At 42.3% G+C, this 22,227-nt stretch overlaps 2 protein-coding genes across 5 annotated transcripts in view; one reads left to right on the plus strand and one right to left on the minus strand.

The window, feature by feature from the left end:
- Positions 1-1,333, plus strand: part of CLUH (clustered mitochondria homolog) — a 39,330-nt gene extending 37,997 nt beyond the window's left edge. For all 3 annotated transcript variants that reach the window (XM_063340566.1, XM_063340567.1, XM_063340565.1), the window contains exon 26: positions 1,010-1,333. In XM_063340566.1, the coding sequence (XP_063196636.1) occupies positions 1,010-1,178 (169 nt within the window). In that variant the 3' untranslated portion in view covers positions 1,179-1,333. The remainder of the gene's footprint in view (positions 1-1,009) is intronic.
- Positions 1,334-5,672: 4,339 nt separating this feature from the next.
- PAFAH1B1 (platelet activating factor acetylhydrolase 1b regulatory subunit 1) overlaps positions 5,673-22,227 on the minus strand; it is a 36,526-nt gene continuing 19,971 nt past the window's right edge. For both annotated transcript variants that reach the window (XM_063340965.1, XM_063340966.1), the window contains exons 4-11: positions 19,757-19,831; positions 18,622-18,828; positions 16,477-16,645; positions 14,114-14,216; positions 13,095-13,323; positions 11,521-11,622; positions 10,710-10,866; positions 5,673-9,392 (exon numbers count right to left, since the gene is read on the minus strand). In XM_063340965.1, the coding sequence (XP_063197035.1) occupies positions 9,319-9,392; positions 10,710-10,866; positions 11,521-11,622; positions 13,095-13,323; positions 14,114-14,216; positions 16,477-16,645; positions 18,622-18,828; positions 19,757-19,831 (1,116 nt within the window). In that variant the 3' untranslated portion in view covers positions 5,673-9,318. The remainder of the gene's footprint in view (positions 9,393-10,709; positions 10,867-11,520; positions 11,623-13,094; positions 13,324-14,113; positions 14,217-16,476; positions 16,646-18,621; positions 18,829-19,756; positions 19,832-22,227) is intronic.

Consider the following 22,227-nt stretch of genomic DNA (forward strand, 5'->3'; position numbering starts at 1 on the left):
AGCACGAGGCAAATAATGGCAGAAACTGTCACTTCTGCATAAAAACTGCTGGGTCCCCTGCAGGCACTCAGGGGTGCTCTATGGGATCTCTGGGCAATCCTTAGTGGCACTAAAAGAGCTCCCGGTTGGAGGAACATTGCATGAAATGTCAGGTGTCTCTTCCAAAGCTGTAACCCTGAGCTTGTAGCAGCAGTCTGAGCTCAGAAACCCCAAACTGTTCTGGGAAGCTGATGGAAATGGGGGAGGCGTCCTGGAGAACCGATGCATCAGTGGCCAAGACCAGTGGTGTGTGACTTACCCCACGGGTCGCTCGGCAAGCGGCCAAGAGCCTGCTCTCAGCCCATCGCCCCAGCAGCGAAGGGGTTCCTTTGTTTGGCTGCGCCTGCGGAGCAGGAGGCAGCTGAAGCACCGTCAGTGGTGTCGGCGCAGCCCTGCTCGCTGCAGGTCCTGGGGGTAGCACAGAACAGCGCTGGCTCGGCCCCAGCCACGGCTGCGTCGCGGGGCAGGGGCCGGAGGGGTTCCACCCCGGCTCCACAGGGTTTGTTTGCAAAGTACACTAGCCAAGATCATAATGCTAACCCTGATTATCGTCATCATCTTTAAGACGCCTATCAACAGCAGTACCCTTAAATATATTATTTTTTCAATTTATTATAAATCGTCTCTTAGACTTTTAGTTGAAAATTTGATTGGGGGGGTGGTGGTAAAAGATGAGCTGAGCTGGTATTCTCCTCAGGCTGTCAGTAATCACTGATGGCAAAAATTCCTCACTGCCTTGGCCCAGTGGCCACTGATGGGCCACATCCTGGTGCCTCTCGGTTCAAAACCAACCGGCAAACTAAGGCCCAGCCTCGCTCAGCTGCTGCCGAGACCTGGGCCCTGGGATCTGGCAGGAAAAGGCAAGTGCTAGGAGTGGTTCCTGGTTTGCTGAGCGCTACCTTGTCCCCGTGCTTCCCACCATTCCTAAAGCTAGGCTAACGTTTGCTACCCTTCCTGGTTTCCCCTTCAGCCAAAAAGACTTGGAGAACCTTAAAGCAGAGGTGCAGCGGCGCCAGCAGCTCCAAGAAAGCATAAAAAGTGGCGAACAGCTGGAGCCAGAGGACAAAGCTATGGAGGAGAAAGAGGCTGAGCCGAGCATGCCTTCTGCCGAGAGCCCCGTAACGCAGAGCTCTGCTTAATGTGTACCTCGCTTAAAAAAAAAAAAAAAAAAAAAAAAAGTTTAAACCACCCTTTTCTGAATCTGACCCAGGGTCTCGGACTCCCCTGGAGCAGCTCCTCCTTTTTTGACAATGTTATTGCACTGGTACAATTAATACACAATGCAAAGAACTAATCTGAGAAATGTACTCTGTCTGCCTGAGCTTGTGTCCCCCCGCGCAGGGGCAGGGCGCGGGGTGCAGCAGCGCCCGCCAGGCCGGCGCAGCCCGCGGCTGCCGCGCCTGCGTGTGTGTACGTGTCGTGTGTGTGCGCAGCTCATCACTTATTTCTACTTTGTACATATGAATTCCAAATGAACTGTCTTGAGGTATGTAACATTTCTCAGGTCATTTTTATGTTGACTAAGGACACTGCTTTGCTAAACCAGTACAAAACCAGCCCCATCCACTGCTCGGCGTTCTTGTAAAACGTGGATTCCAAGCCAAGAGATTTCTTTCCCCCCAGTCACTGTCCCAGTTTGTGCTAAGGCAAACTAAGCAGCCATATTTGTATTGCTCAGCTGAATGAAGCCTGTACCTGGGTGTGGAAGCGGGGGATGTACAGCATTTTCTACATCAGGATATAGCCATTGGGTTCCTTTCGCCATTTTTTCTACTTTTGGTTGGCAGTTTGGCAATTCAGTGGGGTTTTGTAACATTCACATTCTAATTTTCAAGGTAAAGATATAGTTAGAGAGAGAGATATATACATATATAAATATAAATATATATATATAAAAAAAGAGATACTCACAGTTCCACCTCTGCTCTGCTTGCAGCCGAGTAACTTAGGATACTGTATCCAAAGAGCGAGGGCTTGATGTCTAAAAAGCGCACAAATGTCCATTGCAATGGAAACCCCAGTGCCTCGGAGAGACTGGTCACGGCATCAAACGGGGTCTGAACTGAAGTGATTTAGCAGGAAATCGTGGCCCTATTAAAAGTGGGGGGGAGAGGGCAGAAAAAGGGACTTGGTCTCGCTTGTAACACGGAGCTGATGGACTGTCACCCGCCGGGCAAGTTGAACCAGGCTGGAATCAGACATTTCCCACAACCTGAAATTACTGGGCTTTGGGGAGGCGGTTTAAATAAATACTAAAAACTCCCACAGGACTGAAACCTATGGCTGATATCTTCTTAATTAACTCTTTTTTGCACACTGGTTTTGAGATTGTTGCCAGGGGCGCGTCCATTGCGGGCAATGGATGTTACAGACATGGCCAATGCCGCTAAACAAACCCCTACGTCCCCTCCCATCACACGTGTCCCAGGGTTGTCACTGAGGAGCGTGTGCTCCCCTGGCCACGCCGGCACCAAAGCAGGTAAGACGTGGCCACCGCAGGCCACGGTTACGCCGACAGAGTGAATGTCCATCTGCAATAGCCCGGGCTGTGGAACAAGGCCCATCCCTGGCCACAGCCGCCCTGTGCTGCCAGGGTCCCATCCCCCCGTCTCGTCTGCCCGGGATAGAACCTGTGCTAATTCGCGTTGCTGCTTTACTGACCTGCTGGAGAACAAGTGCTGTCACTGTGCTCTGTACCCTCGGGGTCCTGTACCACGCTACAGGTATCTGTAACTCCTGGTGGGGGATCAGGGAAGGGGGGGGCAGCCTCCCAGCTGCGAGAGGCAACAAAGCAGGAGGAGTCTTTACTGCAGAAGAACTTGCTCCTATAAGAAAAATCCTGAATTTCCTGGAAAGCAATCAATAAATGACTACAGTGCATCTTTCCTATAAGATTTTTCTTTTACTAGTGTCTTTCAGTCCATTAAAAAAAAATTTAAACTATTTTAGGTACCTTTATTTATTGGTTTCCCTATCACTAGATACCACTGATCTCAACACCAGCACTGGGGCCACCACTTCTGTTCCTTTGAGCAGGAGAGACCAGGTACAGCTCAGCCAGAGGCTTCCCAGCCCGCAACGCTCCTGAGCTGCCAGGCCACAGGCTTCAGGGCCCATTAAGCTCCTCTCTACCTGCAAATCCTTGTTCCCTGCGTCCAGCACACGCTTCGTGAGGCTGGGGGCTGGTGGGTGCAGCCGGGTTTCACTGCAGAGGCAGGGGCAGCGCTGGGGCCTCTTGGCCCGGTCTGGAAGGGGCTGTGGTCACCGGAGCGTGGGCTTCTGAACCGAAACGCAGGGTGACGCTGCCTCTGCTCTGGGCACCCTTTTCCTCTAACAAAGTGCCCCTGTGGACAAGGAATTGACTCCAAAAGCTCAGTAAGAAAACCAGTGCCAGACTCAAAAGCACAGTGTCCGCTCGGCTGGCAGCGGCTGCTCTGGCATCACTCCTGCCTCGCCATCGCGCTCCGGGGGCGGGCAGGGGCACAGGGGCTCCGGGGATTGTCACAAACACAACAAATGAAGCGGAAGGATGCAAATCCTGGCTAATAAGGCTACTCAGCTAAGCAGGGTGGATGCCATCATTAGTTGTTAAATAACTGCATTTAAAAACCTAAGGCCTGTAATTTTCTACCCTCTGTTTGGGGCTGGGCGCTCTCAGGCACTCGGTGCACAAGTTCTTAACACAAAACCACAGGAGACCCTAGAGGCAGCTCTGGTCCCAGTTCACAGTTACAGCAGCTCCCCGCTCTCACCAGCTGGACTCTACCCGGGCTGGCTCGGGTGGGATTTACCAGCCCAGGTGTGTCAGGCAGAAGCCCCGACGCTCAGCCGGCCCCGTGGCTGGCAGGGGACAGTGTGCCACCGCCAGAGAAAAGTAACGGCAGCAAAGGGAAATTACTTCAGGAGAAAGACAAAAACCACCCGCAATCCTGGAGGAGGCACGTTAGAAATACACTATTTTTGTCCTCCTTGCCTTCTTTCCAGAGGGATTTCTAACACTTCATGTCATCAGCCGTACCCAAGACCGTAAAAGCTGCGACTTTCCCTCAAGGCCCGCTCAGCAGTGACACCTGGCTGCGCTCAGGGCCCGGCCTGGGCAGAGCCCACGCGACTGAGCGCAGCAGCTGCCCAACAGCGACCCAAAGCCTCTACCTGTAACTCCTCCGCATAGTCAACCCTGTCTGCTGAAAAATGTTTGAATACCATCAGTGCTATAGCAAAAGAAAGCAACTGGTGGGAACCCGTCTCATACGCTTATAAAGCTGCCTTCAGTAAGGCCCACACTGCATAAACCACAAGTCACCAAGTCAAAAGGGAAAATTAAACTCTTCCAACACCCCAGACTGCTCTTCGCAACTTACATTTTGACACCCTTTATTGCTCCCTTTTGCTATGTTTGCAAACATACAGGAGGTTTTCCTCCCAAACCCGCACCTAACGGTGTCTCTGGGCCGCGTGGTCGGGCCAGCCCCTCAGCCAGCCAGGCCGGGACGTCTGACACGCGTTACCTCTGGCACCACCTGAAAGTCTGTTGGTTTTTTAAACAAAAGTCAGGCTCCTCCACAAAGCCCTCCCCGTGCTGTTCCCACTACTAGCGCCAGGCAAGACACTTACCCAGAACATAGCTGGTGGGAGCTTTGTTTTCATTCTCTCCTCACGTCAAGGTCACGGTCGCGCCCTTGCTCTGCCATCACTGAAGAGATGCACGTTCCCGTTTCCCTTCACTGACCCGTTTAGAAGCAGCGCTCCAGGCAACGAAGGCCAGACCACAGGGTAAAAAAACCACACACACACAACAACTGAAACACCACCATGGAAAGAAAACATCCAGGAGCCATTCGATGCCCCAGCCCCCGGCTCCGCTTGCCTCAGGAGGGAGAGCCCAGCTGCTCCGCGCTGAGGGTTCAGCAGCCTCCAGATACAACCGCCCCGAGTGAGGAAACAGGGAGAGGGGGCTCCTGTTAGCTCTGCTGGACAGTCATGATCAAGGTAAGGCAAAAAATACCCCAAAGACCATAACAAAGCAAAACCCGGGCAAAGGCAGCGCTGGGGCAGGGGTGATAAGGGCAGGAGCTGCCCTCCTGCACCCGCTCCCAGAGCATCACCAGCGCCCTGCACTCCAGGGGCGCAGATCCTTCCCTGCGGCACCCCCGCACCCCCTCGGGCTCTCTACCCAGCACCCTGCAGAAACACGAGTACGGGATCCTTCATGGGTGCAGGGAGCCTGAACAACACACATAATGGTTGAACTCGGTGATCTAAAAGGTCCCTTCCAGCCACGACCAACACGGCCGTTGGCTCTCCCGGCACCCGCGGGGCCAGCGCTGCGGCACCCACACCCCAGCGGCTCCAGCCCCGCACCAGGAACACCGCTCCTCCACACCAGACCCGACACCAACCTCAGAAACACACTCAAACCTCTTTATAAAAACCCCTCACTTCGCCTTATTAACCAAGAAAACCTTTGACTATTCCAACTGTAACTAACTGCCTTAACACCTTTCCTCAGGCCAGCACAATTTAAATTAAAATTAGATAAAAAGCAGGTGTGGAGCAAAATCTGAAGGGTGAAACAGCAATAGCTTTTTTCAAAATAGTTTTAATTCTTGCATCCAAGGAAACAAAAACACATCTAGTTTTATATGCATTTAATAGTTTACCAATTGGTACAATAAGATTTTTTTAATATGCAGAAAACATGAATAAATTTTGTTTTACACAGTCTGAGAGCAACAAATCTTACTGTAAAACACAGAGCAGTATTATATACATTCCTTTACTGATTTTTTTTTTTTTAATTAAATTGTGTCAATAGCTTCAGTTAACTCCTACAGTCTGGGAACTGTTTTCTCCAATTGCAACCTCTAACATCGCTCTTACGAAAAAATTTGACGTTTGCCTTCATGTCAATGTCAGGATCAACTTCTAAACTTGCCGATTTTGCTAACTTCTCTTCAGAAGGAAGGTGGGGACGCCTGAGGGGCAGGGAGGACAAGAAAGCAGCTACTTACATGACACAGTGGAAAGATAAAAAGGCCAGTTAAATCCAGTTGTGACTTGTAAATCCAACTCCACCTTCCCGGCTCCTACCGCTCATCCCGACCATTTTATGCACATGCTCAGCTAGAAGGTTCTTGGTATCCACTTCTTAAATACACTGGACTTTATGTACAACTGGACAGCAAATAACTCATTCTAAGTGCGCTTTTCCTTCACTCAACTCAGTATTTTTTTTTCAATATTCAAATCATTAAAAGGATTATCAAGCCACCACTGTCTACAAAAACAAAAGTATAATCTTTTTTTTCTTTTAAATAGCTTTCATGCGAGTCAAAAGCTATTTAAGAGTGCTATTACCAGGCAGGTCACACAGAAGGAGGCGGCGGAGGAGAAGCAGGTACTGCGGGGGGAGCAGCCGGGGCTGGGGGAGCCGCAGCCCAAGCGCTGGGACACGGCCGTGCCCCACAGCCCCCCCAACTCCCTAACAACTAGAGGCTTTTTTCTTTTTCATTAGTGCCCCGGGCACATCATTGGTCACACCATACACAAAAGCAGGACGGTTTTTTTAAATCTTCTAAAGTGCAAGATGCTACAGAACATCAACTTCCAGATTACATCTAAACCACAATAAATGTTGCACTTTCTCGAATGCATCTAAGACTTCCTGGGCACGTGACATTAGTGTGGCACTGGAATGTCTGTCTGGTTTTAAGCCAAAAAGTCTGTATTGTCTATTTGGTAACACAGTCTAAATATAAATATTACTTTTTTTAAGCAATGACAATTTTAGAAAGGAGAATGACAAAGCAGCAGTGAACCTCTTAAACCCTCTAATGAATGTATTTTGTAATCCAAACCAGTAACCTCGTTATCGTACTTCTTGTCACAGGAAAGGCACAGGATGAGGTGACAGAAACACCACAGCAAGCGGCAGCAGCTCAGCACAGCGTGGCACCACGGAGCCACGCTGCGGGAACCCTCACACACTCCTGTGCTGCAGCTTTCGCTTTTTTGTCTAAACAGGGCTTTCACTTTTGATCCCTTCAGGACCATCCCTGAGATTATTCACTGCTCCCCAGAGGAGAGGGTGGCACATCACGCTGCAGAAGTACTTAGCGGGGTGCTTGCCAAAGCCATTAAATGCTGCTTACACACTTGAGTCAGGTCAGTAGTGGGAAAAAATGCAGTAGACAACTTCCACTTCATAGGTACCTTTAATTTCTCATTCAGGTTTATGAATTATGTACACAAGTGTGGCTTACTTTATACTTAAATAGAGTTTATAGGTCCTACCAGGAATTAAACAGCCGTATTACTTTACAGTTGCAGATGCACTGAGGAATTTTAAGATGCACTACTTGTGTATCTGGAATTCTCAAATAGGACAAAGAGCAGCAAATTTTTCCAGTCCAAGCAGCTAACAAACAAAAAAAATACTTTATTTGTGCATGCTTAACTGCAGAAACACACACTGAAAATGACATCAACCACTGGATTTAAGAGATTAGCCTGAATCTGAACCTGGCTCCCCGAAGTCCCCACCTCAGAGCTCCGTCTCCCCCACCCCGTCCCAGAGGACCCAGCGTGACACCCAGCTCCAGCAGGGACCCTCCCCGGGGGCTGCAGGAGCCACCGCCGCACCCTCCCCCTTCAGTGCGTGCACCCTCCAGCCAGCCCCGTGGGGGTCAAGGACTCGTATTTTTAAAAGGGACAGTTTTAAAAGCCATGTATTAAACGAAATGAATAAAATAAAGCACAAATGCACCTGTTAAAACATCAGACTGGTACTTCATCATACTGTAAATTTTAAAGTGAATTTTTAAAAAGACCTGGTTAGTTTGATAAGTATTGTAATTTGTAGTTATCTACAACGGAATTTGTCACAAAAATGCTGATTAAAATATTAATTTGGAATATTCCCATTCACTTGGATCAAAATAGGTAACTTTCAGGATATGCGAATTAAAAATTGTATACACCAAACAACATAAATACTAATAACCAAGCTGGGCTAGCTTTGCCGATAGGATTTGGTTTTAAATGTTTATTCAATAGCATCATTCCCAGAGACGGACTTTGTTTTGTTGATGGTGTTTTGTTTTGCTTTTAGAAGCCTGTATCAATCTGTATCTGCCATTACAATCTGATTCTCAAGGTATTTAGTGCTTTCTTTAAAGCATTTAAATCCTGTATCCCAAGCTATTTCTCAATCTGCAAACCACAGGACATTTTTATTCAAGCCACATTGTCTTGTCAAGGTAAGTATAACCTCATTTTCCAAAGGGTTTCCAAGGAGGCACTAAAGAAACCAAGAAACCTTTGTATACCCCAACCTCCTGCGAGTGAGTACGAGGGAAGTGGACTTCGATACTGTTGCGTAATAGGAATTGCACATCTCTAACAAACATCGAAAGCAAACAGCAAGTTGTACCATGGCAGTCATTTGGGAGATTAAGCTCTAGTGGAAATTAGATCACTAAGTTCTAGTGGGATGGACAACTCCTCCTGGAAGTTTGTCTAGCATAAAATAAAAAACCAAACAAAAAAACCATTTAAACTTAGTTTAACAGCACAGCTTAACCATTGAATGACCAAATAAAAAATAAATACATTTATCACATCAGCTGCTACTAAGATTTGTTGTCTTACTTCAGGTTTACAGTTAGTTATATAAATATACCAACCCCTGCGTGATAGGAGGCCAAAACAAGTGTATTCTGTTGATTTGGCAAATGTTTCATGACAAATATTCCAGAGTTTAATTAATTTCCATTAATTACACATAAGGTTCAGAAGATTCTGAATTGCAGCCTTATTATCTAGTATTTAGAGAAGATTTATTAAGCACACTTAAGTGATGTTACATAGATACACATTTCTGAAAGAGCCCTACAAAACTTTTCCCAAATGAGGTCACCAATTCAGGCACCAACAGACAGCAGAAAGAAAAACAGGTATAATTATCCGACATAGAACGACACTGTCAACTATTCAGTTAAGTGCCCTATTTCAATTATCCAACTTCTGCCTTCTTAGGTCTGATGTGACCAATGCCAGCCCATGTTCTTAAACCTATGGTACTTCTAGACAACGTATGTAAATTTACAGTATACAATTTGGATTCACCATGCATGAATACTTTGTGTGTAACATTTAATAAGCTCAATCTACATCCAGAATAATTTACATGAAAGGACAATATTTATTTAAACAGAGCTCAATGGGTAACCATGGTATCTGAGTGCATCCAGAGGAAAAAGGGGTCAAATGTGAATTCAATCAACGGCACTCCCACACTTTTACTGTTTGATCTACACTTCCAGTAACCACATACGGTGCCGTCTTGTGGAAATCTGCGAGGAAAGAAAAGCTTATGTTAAGAACGAATCCAAAACTTGACTATTTTCCACTCTCACTGAATGTCACTACCTTTTCGAATAATTACACCAGCTCAAAGACTAAATTTCAAAGCTCATCATATCTGCAAATCTGAAGGCAAATCCTCTCATGCTATAATCTCATGAAGTGTGAAAATCTACTTTCAGTTCAGTTATAAAGGAGCTTTCATGGAAAACAAATCCAGATAAAGTTATAACAGAGAAGACTCCAAAACATCTCAAACTGCTCAAACCCTCAAGTACTACCAGAAGACAGAATTTCATGTATTTACATAAGAGATATTCAAAGAATCAGAAGTCAAGAAACTTGACTTTTGCTGTAGACAGTACAGGTTGTGAGCTAGCATGTAAAAAAGTGTAAAGTGTACTGTTTTCTCATGAGATTGCAAAATATTACATGTATACAAATCAATTTTGGACTGGATCAGCAGACAACACTGGGAAGTTTAACCAAGAGCAATCAAAAAAGCCTTGCTGTGTAGAAAGGCAATCTGTAAACTGAAGCAGCCAATTCCAAGGTTAGCCAATCCACGCTAATGGTTTAATGATCTTCAACTCACAACTTTTCTTTGCCCCTTTCTGATCAACTGTCTCCAACAATTTAAGAGTGCAGTGAAGTCAGAAACCCTGCCCCAAACCACAGCAACCTGCAAGTTTGATTAGGAAACCTTAGTAGCCGATTCCTGGTCCCCTGCTAACCTAACTTCCGCTAACTCACATGGCTTGGCTACCGCAGCTACGAGCTGCCAGAGCAGTACACAGAGAGAAGCAGTAGAGACAATGCCCAAGTAAAGTACCTTTGTTGACTAGGGAGGGGTTTGTTTGGTTTGGTTTTGCCAGGGCAGGGGGGAACTAAGGTCTACCAAGACCTGATAATACCAACCAGGAATGACGAGGAATTCAAAGTATATTTTTTTTCTGCCCATTTTGCTTTGCACCCCCTCCTTTTTTTTTTTTCCTGCTGGGCAAGCATTTGCAATACACCACTCCCCAAATGCCTACATGCTCAGTGGTGAAAGGTTCCAGAACACCCTGGCAGTTCATGCCTTTATCCAATGTGCAACACTGGCAACAGAAGTGGAAAAATCCAGCACACTCAAAATTCGTATCTGTCGTTATTTGATTAAAATACACATAGCACAAAACTTCACTGGAATGCAAAGCGTGAATGCCTAGCTTGGTGCTCAACTGCAGCTGGAGAAGATGCAGCAAAACAAAAGTCTGCCTCTCTGGCTCTGTACTTTGCAGTAAGCCCAATAGAACAATACATACCCAAAGAGGTAACAAAGTGTTCGTGCGCATTGAGGGTTTTCATGCATCGTTTGTTCTTGAAGTCCCAGACACGTAGAGTCTTGTCATCAGCACAGCTCAAAATAAATTTTCCCCCAGAATGGAACAGAACGCCACGTACCCAGTTATCATGGCCCACCTTGAGCATAAGGAGAAATCAGTGAGCAGATGCATGTTTTGAGGCTAAGCATTCTATAATTTATGCTATGGCAAACTAAGCAATCCTTGCCCTGTTCCCACAAGGATAGCATTTAGCTTTCTAAAGCCTATTAGAACTCAAAAGTTTATCTTCAGTTTCTATTATTACATCTCTATCAGCACTACCAACAACATAAGTTCCTGTCCTTGAAGGCAAACAAACAGAAGTCCTCATGTGATCTACACTGATCCTGCTCCCCACCCCTAGCACCAACATCCAGTCCAGCCTGGAGACAGGCTGGAAACAGCAGTCCAAAGCCTGTGGGAAGACCAACACGTCAAAAGAACATGACGTTTTACAGAAGACAAAGTTCAGGTGATTATTAGCATTTCAGTAGACAGACCAAGCTACTCATCACAAAAACTACACCATAGTACTCCTGAATTTATACTATGTATTTTGAGACTCTCAGTATTTCTTAGCAACAAGAAGACCTGAAATATAGAAGCCATTAAAACAACATATTTCCAGTGTTCGTCTTATTGAAATAATTCTGGCTTTTCTTGAAAATATGAATATGTAAGATAATTCATTCTGTTAAAACTGGTTTGACATACACAGGTATGACCACCAGAAAAACATCCGTGAACTTACAAGTGTCATAAGGCACATGCCAGTGCTGATGTCCCACATCTTAATGGTCTTGTCTCTGGATCCAGACAGCAGAAAAGGCCCAGGCTTGCCGCTCTTCTTAGTCTACAGAAAATTATGTTTTAAGTTATGGCATATATGGGGCAGGGAGGGTAGGAAAGGAGGGAGGAAGCAGATCCCTTCCAAATGCTACTTCTTAATAGCAAACTTAGATTGTATGACAGGTTACAGCTAATAAACACGCAATGCCAAAACTGAGAGTCACAGGCATTTTGTTACTAATATTAGGATAAATAAACAAAAAATGAAAGGAATTAAACAATCTGTTAAAAGAAATGATTGTATGTTCTGCTGATGCACCAAGCCAAATAATACTTTGAATCCACACCTGCCTACTGCAAGACATCCTCTTTTAATAGCAGACACAGTTAAAGCAGAGCCAGACATCTCAGGACAAAAGAGTATGAAGTTCAGACATACCTTCGTGTTCTCATTCTCCATAACAAGTAATGAAGCAAGTTTAAGAATTTTTGAAAAGTTCCTACTCTGAACTTATTTCTATTTGTAATCATGCAAAGTATGAAAGAAAAACTTAGTTCTCAGAACTTGAGATGTTTCAATTGTGAAGTTAATGTTAACTTGCTGCTCGTTCAAAGCTAAGGACTGTAATGTGTTGTACACAGGTGATCAGACCAGCAGAGGGCAGAGGAGACACCACTTCAGATAATTACCACTGCAAGAGGAAGTGAATATTTGGAATTTAGTTTTAATCATTTTTAATTAAAAGATTATAAGGATCTTTTAAGGATGCAAGTAAAATTTAATTGAATTTATCTCTAAAATCCATCACTAGACAAGTCCCTGTGTCTTCAGTGTAGCCACTTTTCCCCTTGGGTACATGTGTCCTTTTTGAGGAAGCAGGCAAGGCCAAAATGCTTGGGGTTTTTTTAACTAGAAACTGGAGTTAATTTCTAGTAATTTCTTCTACACTTTGTCATCCTAAACAAAATTTCTGTGGACCTTTAGTAAGCCTTTCTTGAAGATTTAGTAACTGAACCAGAGAAGATGCATCTGATCACACAAATGGGGCTTTATTGTGGTTAAAGAATGCTTGATCCTATCATTAGCTTTGTACACTAGAACACGGCAGTCAAAGCTTCTCCATCACAATACAGCTTCACTTCTGCATTCTTGACGCACTATTTCCCCCACACCTTTCAATTGCTGAGCATCCTTATAATCTTCCCTTTATGCCAGATAAGCTACCTTCTACATTTCTTTGCTGAAATATGTGAAAGTGGGCGCATTCTTAACCTTCTCAGAAACACAGTGTCTCTCCAAAGTTCACTTTCATTAGTGCAAGGTAGGGTCCTACTGTTAACACACAAAAGCATGGATCCTATGAAGCCAAGATGGGGGATTAACAGTACACCAAGTATACTCAGCAAAACACACTCACACACCTGCTGCGTCTGCCAAGCACTGTGAGAACAAAGCATAGTTGTTCTAAATACTATCCAGTAAGTTCTATATAGAGCGTAGTCAAAGATCTTATTCATTAGCATTGGAAACATTACCTCTGATCCTGTAGCTTCTGATATGGTGGAGTATGAGCTCTCGGGAGCCCAGGAAATGCATTCTACCACGTGCTCGTGTTCTCGGAGCTCAGCTTTGCATTCCTTTGTTGCTACCACCCAAACACGCACTGTCTGGTCATTAGAACAACTGGCAATTAAGGTGCCATCCTGGTTAGGTCGCACCATGCGCACCCATTCTCTGTGACCTGTGAAAGTCTTCACACAGTAACTATTAAAAAAAAAAAAAAACAACAACCAGAAATACAGCAGGAGTCAATTAACGTTGCAATAAAACCATTACACATGCCTTTGAAATTTAAGGACCCTTGACCAACTCTTAGAAGTTAAGATAAAATATTTTAGCATGCACATGTCCATCCTGCATGGTGATGTACAAGGCCATAAAAAAGTTCATGGAAAGGAAGCTGACATGAGAAAGACGTGACAGCTAAGAACTGGCAAATCCTTGTTAGAGTAGAAAGCAGGAAGCTTAGGGGAAAAATGAAGTTGACAGGATAGCTTGCATTAAAGGGGTATTTTAAGAACAAGCAGAGATTTACAGGTCATTCAGATAGCCTTCATCTACAACGTCTAGCAAACGGATGGATTAAAGAGACAACTGAAGAATGATACAAACAAGAGCAAAAAAAAAAAATAATATCAGGAGACATCTTGATCTATGTCAAGAAAGGTAACATATTTCTCCTCCCTCCTCTCAAGCTCCCTTTAAACTTGTGGTTAACCACCAAATTTATATTCTTACCTGGTCCTGAGTTATGGTGTTCTACTCTCATAGCTTCCAGAAAGATAAAGCCAGGTAAGTTTAAACTAGTCAGTACTAAAACCCTGTGTTTAACAGTTTAAGGCAGAATCCTTAAGTGAATTATTCTAAAGGGTACAATACCATATCTCAATTCAAATGTTTGCTGATATTCAAGATTTATGTGGCGCATTTCCTACAACCAGTGGTTTGTGCATGTTTGGAATAGGTGTGGATGTTTAGCCAGAAGCACGCTTACCCTGTTTGGACTTCCCACATTTTGATAGTTTTATCCCTTGAGGCAGAAACTATATGATCTCCATTGGGCATGATGGCTACTGAAGAAACATTATGATCATGACCTAAAAACAAAATCAAACCTTTATTAAGTGGTACTGTAAGAGTTTTTACAGAGCACACAGGACTTGCTATTCATTTATCTTAGACAAGTAGCTACAGCAGTAGTGCATGTTTTATGGAATAAGCCTTACATGTAAATTTGAGGTTTTATAAAATAATCATTTATATTTTTGGAAACCACGCAGTCCAGACATTGAGTATCCTTTAAAATGGTTTCAAAGATTTCTTTAACATGTTTTAAAAGCAGACACTCACCACTGCAAGCAACACTTCTACACAGTTACAAAAGCTGGTAGTTTAGGAGAGAGCGCTGCTACAGTGACTGTCCCCAAAATTATCAGTCAGGTCTGATTACAGTATGCTGATGCACCATGCAGATGATGTTTAAAAGGGAAACAGGTCTCCGGTGAGAGGCATGCCAAACCTCACTGCAGAAGCTTCATGCTTCAGACATCTGATATTAGGTTTTAATAAAACACTGTACTGCATTGATTCAAGAAACAAGTAAGAACCAACTGTATATACATGACAGCAACTTCTACTGCTGTTGAGAGGAAGACGATCAATGCTGAGTCAGGAAAAAGCATCTGGATCATTTCCTTAACACAAACTCCTTATGACCTCATGTGTGTTGTTTCAGCTCTTGACTCTACTCTTCCCACAAGCAATGGAACATAATATATGAAAGGGAGATAACACACACTGTAAAAATTACTCATTTCCAGTATTACAAAAAATCAGAACTTAAACTTCCCGAAGTGGCAAACATTAGAATTAACCGTTTTGAAATTTTAGTATTATCTAGAACAAGCTGTTGGGTAGGGGTTTTTTGACAAGTCCAGTCTACAAGCCTGACTATAACAGTTTGTATATAATTCATGCACTTGTCTTACGTTAAGCTCTGAAATTGTCCCTTCTAGAATTGTTGGGACTAGAAATTGGTCTTCTGAGATCAGTAGTTTAGAGTATATATAATTTCTCAACAGCTTAGAGGCATTAAACAGCTTCCTTTTTTTAATCTGGAGATCTGATGTTCTTCTTTAAAAAAAAAATTATAGTCAGTAAATTCACTAATAAGTTGCTTTTTTTCTTTTACGGGCAGCTACATTGCACCTTGCAAGCCCTGTACCTACAATGTACAGCTTTACAATTTTCATTTCCATTCTCTCCACTAAGAACTCGGAGCCCTGGTGAACTACTAAAAAGCAATCATGCCAGTGATCAAGTATCTGAAGTGTCAGAGAATACGAGTTTCAGTGGTACTTTACAAGTCCTTACTGGAAAGATTTGTTTCTTTTTACTTGAAATTGAGTTGAAAGGATGTAACTGGCAACACACGTGAAGCTAGTTCACCCACACTCATGTTACAACATCCAGTTCATAAAAATACAAGAACTGCACATATGTTCACATAGAAATCTTCAAAGACCAACACCCCTTGTAGCACTACTTTATTTTCTTGCTATCAGCCAGCTGCAATGTCTGTTCTTCCTCTACAATAGTGTTCTGTGGTGCTTAAAGAACTGTATGCACAAAAGGCAACAGCTTTCTGTTTTCTTTGGTATGTGTGTGTTTATTGTCCTAAGTCTCAAACATTCTCTGTTCCTACTTACCACTTCTACAAGAAGATATTAAAAGCAAGACAAGCAGCAGTATAAAAATGCTTTTACATCAAGACTATAAAATAAACAGTTACTCTTGATATAGAATCTTATAGTTGTGGTTGTTTTACTGTCCCATTTTTCCCTATGGCTTTTGAGCCTAATGCAAAGGGCATGTCCATTGAAACCAGGCAAAACCAAAAGCAGCAGACTGCACAGTACGTACACAACACCTTTGGCACTAATTGCTTCCTTCCTGAAGCAGCGCCCCAGTGAAACAGAGGGGTGGAGGTGGCAATCTTTTACCAATTTGAAGCCACAGTTTTATGGTCTAATAAGCATTTAATTTTTAGCACTAAACCCCTGTAACTGCTATTTCTTTTCAATAATATTAGGGGATGCTTCCCACAGCATCAAGCATAGCAGATTTGAGACACTATTGCATTCCATAGACACTAAACATATACTTTATTTACAGAGCACTCAAAACATCAGAACATTTCCCTCTCCCCCTCCTCTCCTCCCCCCCCCCCATTTTCTTTTGGGCAATACTCTCGGTTTATAACCCCTTTCCACATCAGCAGTTTTCCTGAATGAAAAAAAATAATTAAAAAAAAATCTCTTCACTTTGCAGACTAAATCAATTCCCTTTATACCTTACCATGCATAGTTCTGATGCACTCAAAGCCCTGGAAATCCCATAGCTTAATGGTCATATCAGCAGAACAGGAGGCCAATAGTTTGCCAGTGTGGTCAAAGGAAATATCTTGCACAGAGTCTGTATGCCCCTTAAGGGTTCGTTCAAAGTCTCCTGTCTCATAATCCCACACCTGACAAGTGAACAGAAAATCCGTTAACAGCAACCTATTACTCTTTGTATTCTCCAGCCTTACATTTGCACTCTGCAGGCCAGTCTGGCACCTTATTCAATAATTAATTGAGCAAGAGACATAGAAAGACAGCCCTAAAAAGCCTAACAGCATAGAAAAATAAGCGTTCTTTTTATAAGATTTTGTAACTTATAAATTAACTGAATTCATGCCTCTTGAAAACTGTTTTTCAGCTAACTTAAAGCATTGTAAACACAGCAGGAAAACAAGTTCCATTGTATCTAAAAGTCTTAACAGACAATACCCTTAAAAACAAAGAAGATCAATTTAGAAGACACTGGGCAGAACAAATCCACTTCGTATAGATTGTTTTTCTCCATCCCTTTCTATGCTAGCTCCCTAACTAGCAATACATTTTCAGTTGGTGGGGAAAGCATCATCTTTAACAACGTCCCCTCGCCCTTTTCCAAGCTTTACTGTGGCTCCAGAATTTACTTGCTGCTTCAAAACCCAATAGCAAATATTCTGAATACTGAAGAGCCATATTCCGAATGCACTGGTTTAGGGATGATAACCCAAACCACTCTGAAGAGTCTGATATGCACATGCTAGTAGATTACAGAATTTGTCAGATATAAAATAAACATTTGCCATTAATAACTGCAAGATAGCATGAAGTCCCCATTCTCACCTCCTAATTAAGTCAGTTTTCTATCATCTAGCCACAAACAAAAGCCTTTGAAACAAAGCAAGCTCCTACATATTTTTTTTGTGTCTCTCTCAAGCACAAAATTAGACATTTCATTTTAAATTATATCCTAAACAAAACAAACTCCAAAACACACCAAACAACAAAGCGAATCCATCATCCCAATAGATTGCAATCACTAGGAATGGAACCATCAGAAATTAAGCTATACAGCTTGACTTAAAGAATAAGAAAATTCATCCAGTGTATCCGTAAGAGTGAGCAAAACCAAAGCTAATTAGTCTCCTCTGTAACATCTAACACACACAGAGCTGTCACCGTTTCAGCTGGCCCTGTCTGCTTGAAAGAAAAAACACCAGGCCTCTCTGCTCAAGTCTGCTGCAGGAACAGGTTAAAGCTTTTTATGAACTAGATCTGGTTGACATCTTTTATTTCAACCTTCTCCAACAAGTAGCCACGATTAGATCAACTTGTATTTTTAAGCACATCATTTAATACGCAACTCAGTGTTTTTCACAACAGCACTTTTTCCAAATAGTTTTCAAACCAGTGTAGAAGAGAACAATGAGAAGTATCTTTTATCAGGATAATTTCCCTTAAATGGTGACATTCAAACAACAAGAAAATGCACAACAATGTCTTTATTGGAAGCTAAAATGAGAAACTACTTGCCTATTGCAACAAATCTCTCCACGCCACTGTACACTGCAATAAAGGCCTATGAAGACCATGAAAGTTACTGAAAGTCAGTGAGACTTCATGAGACTTGCATGTCCCATTTGCAGTACATAGGAATAACTAGTTTTCAGTTAAGGTTACAGCTGCATAACCACTTCAACTCAGCTTTAAAAAAATAATCACTTTTGATGAGTTGAGGCAACTGTCTTCCTGCTTCTCATCACAGCACTACCCTGTACGCTAAGCCACTCCTCCTCTACTGAGCAGCCAAAATGCATTCTTCCCCCAAAGATCCTTTTATCTCCAGCGAGACTTTATCCTCCAGTCTCTAAATCCACATTAGCTTAATTATTTTCTCCTCAAGTCAAAGGACAGTAAAATACTCTTGAAGGTACTAATTGGACCAGCATAAAACTAAAATTTGTAGATTACACAGGACACCAAACTTGAAAGAACTGTCCCCTATTGAAACTGAAGCAGAATGTGAAACAATCTTCCATCAGTACAACGTACGTCCAGCTTGAAGTACTAATGTTACATATTACACATCCTCTGACTTGCTTAGTTTAATTTTCTGTAGCACACATACCTTTATTGTGGCATCCTCTGAAGCAGAAACCATAACACTGAAAACTGGATGGAAAATCACTCGAGTGACAGGACTCCTATGTCCACTCAACGCATACTTCTCTGGAGGACGAGGAATCCACTCTTTAGGGTCTCGTTTCTGACCAAGAGGTCCACCTGATGTAAATTCTTCCTTAGCTTCATTCAGCTTTGACTCTAATTCCATTACCTAAGTTTATGAATTTTAAAGAGACTGTTAATTTCTCATTTTATACCAAGATCTAATTCACCTTCACTCATTAATAATCCAAAGACCAGCTTGCTCCCAGACTCACAGTAAAGCAAAGATTGCATGGATCCAAACTGATTACCAATGTTCAAGAGTGTTGGTATTTCTAAAAATCAAACTTAATTAATCATTTATTCTTTAATAATTCAATCATTAAATATGTTTGAGATACCATTTTGATAAACTATTGAAGGAGGTTGTGTTAACAAAAAGGAATGCTACTACTGCAATGATTTTCTGTATCCCTGAGATGGCATGCATCTTAACCAACGGCAGAGACACCCGAGGTGTAATAAAACCCTAGATATATTAACATTCACAATAGATAGGTCTCTTGTTAGCACACTGAGATTTTTTTTTTAAGCTTTTAGTACATTCTAGATCCATTGAAGCATTACTAAAAAGAGTTTTGTACCGTCCACTTGCAGTAGAATCACTTACTCTAATGCACTGGAGTTAATGGTTTCTTCCCTTTAACGTAATGGCTAAAGACAACTGGCTACACAGGATTTTACCGTCTTTCTAAACCAGTCAAGCCTTCAGGAGACAGCTATTCAATCTTTCCGCTCACAAACTGCCTTAAGGCACCTCTTTCCTTTCCAGCTTCAGAAACTGCACATGCAATCCATAAACTGAAGTCAAGAAATTTTTATAAAGAAACTGAGAGGATGCCTCTGCCAGCACCGAGATAGAGAAAACATTTGCTACAACAAGGATTTTGCTATTTTCCCTACTCAAGTCCTCAAAATGCATCTTTGAGGCATCACTTTCTAAACTCTGCATTTGTCTGACAAGGAAAATATGTAACAATGAATGTTCGCTTTCAGTCATAACTTTTTATAAGTAAATCCATTAGATCTCTACTTACCTTCTTTTGTAATCTTATAACAGATGTCCATTTTTTTTCCAGAAGTCCAGCATACTTCTTATCTAACTCTTCATTCTGCGGAGGAGAAGCATTTAAATAAATTAATAAATTCTAGTTCTAAAGCCTGTAGAAGTGTTTCTTCAAAGGCAACATAAACAGCTCGTTTTAATAAAGATCTCTTGACAACAGAAAGAAGAATTCAAGCAAAATGTTATAATCAGTTTTATTAGTGACATAGAACAACCACACTTCAAATTTTCATCCCTACAATTTACAAAGAGAAGAAAACATTCTCGAAGATAGCCTCCTTTTTCATAGTCACCAACTAGAGCATTAGGAACCAACGAAGTCGTACCTTCAGAGCAAAGTCTGTGCTAGCACCATTACTTGTTAGTACAACGCACTCTCTTACGGAAAAGCACACTGTTTGAAGGTGGGAGTACATATACTCCAGCTCACTTGAAAAGCAGTTAGCCCAAACTAACTCTGATTTTATCTTTTTAATAAAAAAACCACACAGCTAACTTGATTATAGTTAAACTCAAATTACCATCATAATATTGCATTATTTTGTGCTACCTTCTCAAAGACAAGCTTTAAGTATGCTCTCCCTGCACCTTTACCTCAGTAACCAAAGCAGAAAGGAGACCATGCACCTGCCCTACCGAACACCAGCTCGGCTACTGGAGAAATCAACACGGATTTTGCACCTCTAATGAAACTTTAATGAAGAATAATTTCCTCCACTCAATATTTCTCCTTTGGGCTCTAAGGAATAGCTAAGGAGCAACAATGAACAGCTGATGTTATTGTAAAAGCCATAGTACTACTCTTTTTTTCCTCCTCCCACCTATTAACACAAGAAAGAGGAAGACAAGCAACACAGAAAAATAAACATCAGAGGCACAGAAGAGTAATTAAATGATGCGCACTTTCTTTCCATGTACAAAATGACAATCTGATATTGGAATAATTCTAAATTAGATGGAGAATAACAGAGGCACGGGAAAAATAACAATGGCATGGCTTACTCCATAAAACCTCTGAGGACTGGCTGCCTCGGTCAGAGACCGGATGTTAACCTACTACTTCAGGGGCATTTGTAAAAACGGGAGTTATCTGCAGGAATAATCAACACAAAAAATGAAATATCTCTTTGTAAAACTACACTTGAATCCTTCCAATTTACTGAAATAATTTCAGTCTTAACCTTTTATTTTGTCATTTTAGTATAGCCCCAACCAATTTGGATTGCCTTGGAAGAAAGTCACATGGAACTTTTAGCAACTGCATTTTCTATTTCCCTCAGGACCATCTAGCCTATTTAGATCGCCTTTTTAACCTTTGGGAAGAGAAGACTTAATTAGGTTGATAGATAAGGCAGATAAGGGAATGGTATTAGGATTTTCAATTATGTTTTTCCAATTTGTCATTTCCACTTATTTATTAGATACTGGAAGCAGATTGGAGAAATTAAGTCACATTTCAACCAAGCATTTTGGAAAAAGAACAATGCAGGGTTTGTAATAGAGAAAAGGCAAGGATTTATCAAAAGTCAGCACACAGAAGTTTCCTACTCAATCCAGGTGTCTCCAGAGAAACTTAAACTCAAATGAAATCCACACCTCCTATGCTAAGAAGTGGAAAGTTTAAAAATGATACAAAGAATCACCTGTTACAAAGGCAAATCAACAGAATTCAGTTCCAAGAAATGACTGGTCTAAGACAATAGCATCCCTACAGTCTAACAAAACAGAGTTGTTTACCAGAGCTGATCAACTTCTATTAACCGTTAGGGCTTGCCCTCCAACCATACTGTTAACCAACTGGTATGTGGTTTCAGGCAATGATTTAACTACTGACCCAATTCCAATCACAAAACAGACTTCCACCATTTGCTCTATATGATAAAGGAGAGGATAAAAGCAATTCTGTTTTGCCTGGTTTCTTAAACATTACTGTTGTTTAGGCCACCAAAGCCTCCAAAGCTGCACAGTCTTACACCATGTCAAATCAGGTTACAAGAGAACAGTCTTCAGTTTTCTAATTTTGTACTGCAGAAAGTTTATGCTTTTATGCAGTATTCCGTGACAAGAATAAGCACAGTTAAGGAAATGAGCTACAGGGAAGGGAGGGGGGACGGACACAACAGCAGGAAACAGAAATTAAATGTGTTAAAATTAGACACATTCTTCTGAATATTAAGCACAGAATAGTTCAGGTCGGAAAGGACATCTTGAGATCATGAATTCCAAATTCCCTGCTCAAAGCAACGTCAGCAAGACTGCCCAGGCCTGTGTCCAGTGCAGTTTTGAGCATCTCTAGGGACAGAGACTCCACAACCTCTGGGCAACCTATTCCAGTGCTCAGTCACTCTCGCAGTAAAAAAAAGAAAAGTTCTGCATTATGTTCAGACAGAATTTCCTGTGTTTTAATTTCTGCCCGCTGGCTCTTGTCCTGTCACTGGCAGC

This window comes from Chroicocephalus ridibundus, chromosome 7 (genome assembly GCF_963924245.1).
Source record: "Chroicocephalus ridibundus chromosome 7, bChrRid1.1, whole genome shotgun sequence".
NCBI lineage: Eukaryota > Metazoa > Chordata > Aves > Charadriiformes > Laridae > Chroicocephalus > Chroicocephalus ridibundus.